The sequence below is a fragment of the Poromitra crassiceps genome, assembly GCF_964638095.1.
Source record: "Poromitra crassiceps genome assembly, chromosome: 3".
NCBI classification, from domain to species: Eukaryota; Metazoa; Chordata; class Actinopteri; order Beryciformes; family Melamphaidae; genus Poromitra; species Poromitra crassiceps.
This window is the reverse complement of record NC_139625.1, coordinates 51,110,343-51,117,842: the sequence shown is the minus strand read 5'-3', so window position 1 is coordinate 51,117,842 and position 7,500 is coordinate 51,110,343. Positions and strand designations below refer to the sequence as shown.

Below are 7,500 nucleotides of genomic sequence, written 5' to 3'. Positions count from 1 at the left end.
GTCCATTAGTCTGACACTACAGTGTACAGGCCGCTCTTTGTGACACAATGCCGGCCCAACGTCCCCCAACAGTTCAAAGGAGTGGCCCTTCTCTAAGCGTTATCATATCATTTGGGCCAGCCGTCGGCTTGTAAATAAGTGATGTCGAAGCCTATTGTGTGATGAGGCACAGGTTGGAGACAGGCGTCTTTGCTCTGCCGGCATGAGTCGCTGAAGACAAAGGCAGGAGACAGAGCGTCTAACCTTTGATTCTTCTGAGGACTCCGCCGCCTTGTGTCAGGGCAGGCCGCATCGGCCACAATCATGCCCCCAATGTGGGGACGTCAAGAACAATAGGATCACTCCCCGAGAGCCTCCCGCCCTCAGCCTCAACAACCCGCCCACACTGCAATTGGATTAGTGAGTGTCCAACCACCACATCTTAGCCTAATTGACATAAAAGTGAAATTTGAGAACAATGAGGACACAGCTTATTGTTGAGAACAGGAGGGAAATCAATGCACTACAATAGGTCCAGGGTAATAATTTCCACTGTTTGTCATTCTCTGCGGAGGTGTGAATCATTCAAAGCTGGTGAAATGCCAGATATTAATAAACCAAACATTCTTTTATTTGGGAGACACAGAGTATCAGATAGATTTCTCTGCTTATTTTGTTTTATCTTTTGGCTAAAAAAAAAAAAAAAAAATTGAACACATTTAAAAAATGCCATCAGGCTAAGTATCAGACCTAGAGCTTAAATCCAAATTCATGTTAAACAGTAGAAGATTGCTGTCAACTTTTCATTTTTAAAACCCCTTTTAACTTGATTGTTTTTACAGAGATATTTCACAAGAATGTAAAATGGATTTTGTTGTTGTTCCAAAGGCAATTACCTAATAAAAATCATTAGTTTAAGATCAATGTAAAGAGGTTAATTAAAGTCAATGTACATTTCTGATTATTTCAACTAACTGATTAATTTAAAAAAGCAGTGTGGTGACATTCACGCAGTGCTCTAATTTACGGAAGTACACATGGTGCATCTTGTGATCTGCTTGATGTATTATTGGAAGGCAATTCATGTTTTTATTTTTCTTCAAAATGTATATAATATGAAAGCAATAAATATTACCAGTAAATAAACTTTACTTTTTATATTTTTTTTTTACTATTTTCTCATAAAAAAAACTTATACAATCTAATATACATTATGAAAAGTTGTACAGCTTTTTATTTATGTTTAAAATAAGGACTCACTTTTATTTTTAATATGTAGATATAAATATATATATTTTGTCAAAATATATGATCATATTGTCAAGGAAACAAAAAAAGTGAGACAAACATACACCTCAACATAAAAGTTATAAATAAGGGTCCAAGTGAACATTTTTGGAGCAAAGACCTTCTGATTTCTCTTAGCGTCCATGTTGCTTGTTTCAAGTCGCCCAGTCCGAGTTCTAGTTAGTTAGCGTGTTAGCGGCAGCCGCAGCCCTCCACTACCATTTCCTGGTAGTTTTTTAGGACCACCTTGTCGTGTTCATCTAGGTAGAGCATGGAGATAGCGCTGAGCTCTGTTGGCACGCAGCAGGCCTTGGGAATGTTGGTGTTCACAGAGTTCACCAGTGTCTGAACGATGGCGTGGTTGGTTGAGTTCAGGTGGTCCGCCAGAGGAAAGGGGCATTCCCCATGGCAGTAATAAGCCTGGTACCCAGGGGGCGCCACTATCCAGTCATTCCACCCTACGTCACTGAAGTCCACGTATAGCGCGTGGCGCCGGCAGTTGCGGTTGCGCTTGCGGCCCCGCTGCTTGGGGCTGCGCTTGGCCCGGCGGGTGAGCGGGTGACCCTTCCCGTCGTGGCCGAAGGTAACCAGGAGGGGGCGTAGCTGCTCCCAGTCCTCCCCAGGCTCCTGGTGTAGCGAGCGGCTTACGCGGACATGTCGGCCCTGGTGGCGCGGCGTCTCGTTGAGGTGCAGGACCTCCACAGCCAGCCCGTGGTTGGGCAGGCGCTCGCGTGTCCAGCGCAGCACGGCCGGGCTGACATCGAAGCTCTCCCAGCGCGACGCGTTGTGGCGCACGAGCCGTGTGTCCAGGAGCCGTGTGATCAGCTGCCCGGCCCGCGGGGGCTTCAGCACCTCGTACACGTTTATCCGATGAAGCCCCTGGTTGTCCGAGACGGCGCCGGCGATGGCCTCGTCGATCTGGTGACGGTAGAGCCGCAACTCGGCCGAAGAGAGCAGCTCGTCCTCCGGGATGCTGCTGAGGTTGAACAGGAAGCGGAGGGGCGGGGTCTCTCCATTCTTCGGCTTTCCCTCATGCACCCGCTCCATGTGTTCTGAAAATTAAGAGGAGAAACACGTGAGATATGTGAATGAAATATATATAGAAAATATATTCACAACTTTGTTTCAGATGTACATGTTATATGATCAAAAATATTGAAGCTGCCATGAAAACATAATTTTACTCTGGTTTCCAACCCTATTTCCCCCCATTCTGACATCACCTGCAGTTAAAGTTGCTGCAGTCTGGTTTCAGCTGTGCTAAGGACACACCTCCACAGTCTTAATTGCCTTAATTGCCACAAAAGAATGTACATGTTCGTTTTTCAAGGCCTCCGGTTTCCAAGAATACAAATATACATAGTCCATGCTTCCTTATCTATCTATAAGGATTATCCAGCACTTCTCTCAATGCCTTTCTCTGAGCACTTTGCTGAAACACGCATTACGAGGAGGGTGGTGATTAACGTACCACAGCTACAGTATAAACACAGTGGAGGCTCCCTGTTCCTCGCTCAGTCTGCAGATTTCTGGCAAGATCACCATTGTTGGGGAAAGGAATGTTGTGTCTACTATTTTCCTGCTCAATCCACCCCTGTTATTTCACACCCAGGCCTTAATCTTACCCAGGTGGCTCTCGTTATTAAAACCTGCTGTGTTTTTGATTAGCTCTGCAGTTTGTTCACTTAAGACATTTATCATTTTCATCATGAATAATCATTACCCATTCACACAATACGGTAGAATCTCCTTTTTCTGAAACCCTTAGGAGGTCTTTTGAGAAAATGCGATGTATTCAAATCCCCAACCAAAGCTTATTCAAAATTTGAAATGTGCACGCACACACCTTCTGAGATACTGTGGGAAGTCTAATTCAGAGTTACACGCTGAAGGTAATTTCAGCTGAATGAATGCAAACAGTCAGTATAATGTATTTGCGCTTTGCTTTTTTTAATACTAAGTATCCCGTTTGATAGACGGGTCACTTCAGAAGTACGTTTTTTAATACTAAGTATCTCGTTTGATAGACTTGGCACTTCAGAAGTATTTTTTTAATACAAAGTATCCCGTTTGATAGACTTGGCACTTCAGAAGTATTTTTTTAATACTAAGTATCCTGTTTGATAGATTGGTCACTTCAGAAGTATTTTTTTAATACTAAGTATCCCGTTTGATAGACTTGGCACTTCAGAAGTACTTTTTTTAATACTAAGTATCCCGTTTGATAGACTTGGCACTTCAGAAGTATTTTTTTTAATACTAAGTATCCCGTTTGATAGACTGGTCACTTCAGAAGTATTTTTTGTTAATACTAAGTATCCCGTTTGATAGACTGGTCACTTCAGAAGTATTTTTTTAATACTAAGTATCCCGTTTGATAGACTGGTCACTTCAGAAGTCTTTTTTTAATACTAAGTATCCCGTTTGATAGACAGGTCACTTCAGAAGTCTTTTTTTTAATACTAAGTATCCCGTTTGATAGACAGGTCACTTCAGAAGTATTTTTTTAATACTAAGTATCCCGTTTGATAGACAGGTCACTTCAGAAGTCTTTTTTTTAATACTAAGTATCCCGTTTGATAGACTGGTCACTTCAGAAGTCTTTTTTTTAATACTAAGTATCCCGTTTGATAGACAGGTCACTTCAGAAGTATTTTTTTAATACTAAGTATCCCGTTTGATAGACAGGTCACTTCAGAAGTCTTTTTTTTAATACTAAGTATCCCGTTTGATAGACTGGTCACTTCAGAAGTCTTTTTTTTAATACTAAGTATCCCGTTTGATAGACAGGTCACTTCAGAAGTATTTTTTTAATACTAAGTATCCCGTTTGATAGACTTGGCACTTCAGAAGTATTTTTTTAATACTAAGTATCCCGTTTGATAGACGGGTCACTTCAGAAGTATTTTTTTATACTGAGTATCCCGTTTGATAGACTTGGCACTTCAGAAGTATTTTTTTAATACTGAGTATCCCGTTTGATAGACAGGTCACTTCAGAAGTATTTTTTTAATACTGAGTATCCCGTTTGATAGACGGGTCACTTCAGAAGTCTGATGCTCAGATAAATGACATTCTGTAAGTAAGTAAGTGAAGTGATGGAAACAGTATCCGTAGACTTTGATGCCTTGTCTTTCAGTCCTCTTCTCCAACTGAACTCAAACTAAATCCTTTCCTCCTCACCTAATTGTCCATAGCTGTTTGCAAACTGCACTCTCTCTCTCTGACCTCCCCATTGTAGAAGACTTCTATGTTCCACTGAATTACACTATCACACAATGGTGCTTCCATAAAAGCCAGCAACAAGTCCACACTCCCACTCTAAAGGCCTCAAAGTGTGTTATTAACATAGTTTAGCAAAGGAGAAGGAGGGTAAATGCCTGTAGAGAGCAGCAGAAACACACACATTATGCGCACACGCTCTTGCGCGTGCACACACACACATTGCATCATAGGCAGCAGCGCCTCCTGAGTAGCCTTGGTACTCTGCCGTGTGTGTGTGTGTGTGTGTGTGTGTGTGTGTGTGGAGTGTGTTAGACAGCCCTATTAAGGCTGACTCATCCCTCCTCCCTCCCTCCTCCCCCTGAGGGCGGACATGTTCTGCAGCCCTAAAAGCTCCCCGCTTGCCTCAGCTTACTACGCTACGCCTGACTCTGCTACACGAGGTCAATCTCTCCCTGCATCTCCCTGAGGACTTTTCAAACGTTCGCCCGCTACAGCCTGCCAGTCTCGCCTTCCAGATCAGTCAACCTGGAGATGCCCCGAGCCTAATTGAAAGCTCTGCCTTTCTAACTAAACTAAGCAGATCCAAGCCACAATGAACAGAAACCCTTCTAGCGCTCGTCTCTCTTCCCGTCTCCCTCTATCAGCCCAGCTCAGAGACAGAGGCTGTTTTTCCATCTCTCCAGAGGGCTGCTGCAGCGTCTGCTGTCAGCGCCCACATTGTTGGCAGCAGGGTCTTTATTTAGAAGGCTGCAGAGTAGCATTAAAGATAATTGCACGTTGAGGAAGGTCCCTCTAAAAGAGCCCTCCATATAAACTGGAGACATGAGAGAGGAGCACGCTCCAACTCTAGGCCGAGACGGGGCTTTTTTAAGCCCTGTTGTGCTGGGTGGGGTGAGAAGTGTAACTCCGTAATATGGAGGTATGCTTTTCCTTGAGCTGCTAACCAAACACAAAGTGAATTTTGTCAAATGAGGCTCTGGAGGGAGGCGAAGCTTGTCTAGCAGACGTTTTTGCCCCCTCTTTAGACGTTTTGTAACCACATCCTTATGATTCTTCGGTTTATGCCGAGATGGGTGGGGCTGCCTTACAATTGCGAAGGAAATGTTGTATTTCTTCACCCTTAATACTTAGGAGTCCACGCCCACTCTAATGAAATGTAGGCTACTACTACTAAAATCATTGGAATACCAAGAGACAATGACCCTCATTGTGGTTGTGTGTTTCTGTGAGGATCGACATTTTGTCAGCTCTCTTCCTGCTGATGAAAAGAGATTCTCCTTCTTCCTACATGACTTCATCCCCCCATTCCTCTCCTCTCTGCTCACACCACCACCCCCACACCTCAGCTCCATTCCTCTCCTCTCTGCTCCACACCACCACCCCCACACCTCCCCTCCCTGCCTTGCTTACCTTCATGGTGGAAGCCCCTCACAGTGTTGGCCCGACTGGCCGACCTCTCTGGGTACTCGAAGGCGATGTCGTGCGCTCCGGCCTCCTCGGCCTCGCCCGACTGTAGCCGGTAGAGGTCCAGGAGGTAGCGGGGCACGGTGGCCGAGCGGCTGGGCCGCGGCCGCCTCTGGAGGCCAAACATGTGCAGCAGCGTGGCCTCAAAGTCCCGCAGCAGTTCATGGCTCTGAGCGGCCGAACGACCCTGCAGGCCCGGCACTTTCTTCTTCCCTTCTTCAGGTATCAGACTAGCATGGTTGCTCTCTCCCAGCAGGACTTGGCATATTAAAATGACCATCAGCATTCGATTACCAGGAATCATGATGTCTCTGAGGGAGGCAGCAGATGGCACAGGGAGATCGAGGATTAGGAGAGGACTGAACGGACCAGAGGCGAAGAAAGAAGGGCATAAAAAGAAAGAGAAAGAAGGGGGATGGGAGGAGGGAGGGGGAGAGAGTGCCAATGCTTTAAGTGGCATTAAAGATTTGTCTTCCCCTCTGCTACATCTCTTCACCCGTTCCAAAGTAACCTCACTCCTCTCAATTTTCCCTAAGCGTTCCCACTGAGAGTGCGCTCTAATTGGTTTGAATAGTCTGGTCTGCCTTGTTTACAGTAAAGCAGCCCCTGATCAGATAGACCTCTTGCAGTTTATCTCTGGCGACATCCTCCGAAGGTAAACAGCTGGTTTAAGAACCCGGCTTTTTGAATGGAATCTGAAGGCCATTCCTCTCCCCCCCCCCCCCCCCCCCCCCCCCCAGTCTCCTCCCTCCTCCACTATGATTAGACAAATAAGAGAGGCGGCCCGGGGGTCAGAGCAAATTCTTAACTCGATAAGGATCCAGAGTCCCTCACGGTCTGATCCAACAAGCCATGGGCAAACGCAGGAGCATGTGCCACACATTTCTCACTGAAAAGAAGGCCTTCCTCATACAAGTGCCTTTCTCAACACATCAGAGGGGCTTTCAATGAAAGACTGAGTGAATGCTGCATAAATCAGAGGTTCAGAGGAAGCGGAGGAAAAAGGGGAAAGATGTGACAATGTGTCACATGCCACAAATTGAATTGACGTGGTCCACTTACTTACCGACAGAAAATAAAGCATGGGAAAACAGTCCATGTTTGTTGGGAGCAGGCAATGGACGCGTTCTTCCAGGAAATGTTAGGTGGTGTTGGGAGGGTGCAGGAGAACGTTGGAGTGACCCTGTTCCTGAAAGATACAGAGAAGAGGAAGATTTATAAACTGAATGCAGGTGCAAACACTTGGGATTTGTTTACCTGGTACTGTATTTAGTTAAAGAGTAGTAGCTGGTAATCTTGTCTGTTTCAAGATTACCACAATGAGGACCGCAATGGAAATAAGCTGTCAGCTTTATTGCGTTTTTATCCTTTTGATAATGGTGGGCCTGTGTATGTATATATGTATATTGTATATACTGTGTATTCATTATCAATAAAGAACTCAATCAATCAATCAATCAATTCAGTGACTGCATGTGCGTGTGCTTTTGAGAGAGAGAGAGACAGAGAGAGGCACCCAGTGTCTCTTTAAGGCTTATCATTTTG

The 7,500-nt window shown here is 45.0% G+C and overlaps 1 protein-coding gene across 1 annotated transcript in view; it reads right to left on the bottom strand.

The window, feature by feature from the left end:
- Window positions 1–595: 595 nt before the first annotated feature.
- bmp4 (bone morphogenetic protein 4) overlaps window positions 596–7,500 on the bottom strand; it is a 15,205-nt gene continuing 8,300 nt past the window's right edge. The window contains exons 2-4 of the mRNA XM_083632815.1: window positions 7,022–7,144; window positions 5,902–6,266; window positions 596–2,318 (exon numbers count right to left, since the gene is read on the bottom strand). Of these exons, the coding sequence (XP_083488941.1) occupies window positions 1,459–2,318; window positions 5,902–6,259 (1,218 nt within the window). The 5' untranslated portion in view covers window positions 6,260–6,266; window positions 7,022–7,144 and the 3' untranslated portion in view covers window positions 596–1,458. The remainder of the gene's footprint in view (window positions 2,319–5,901; window positions 6,267–7,021; window positions 7,145–7,500) is intronic.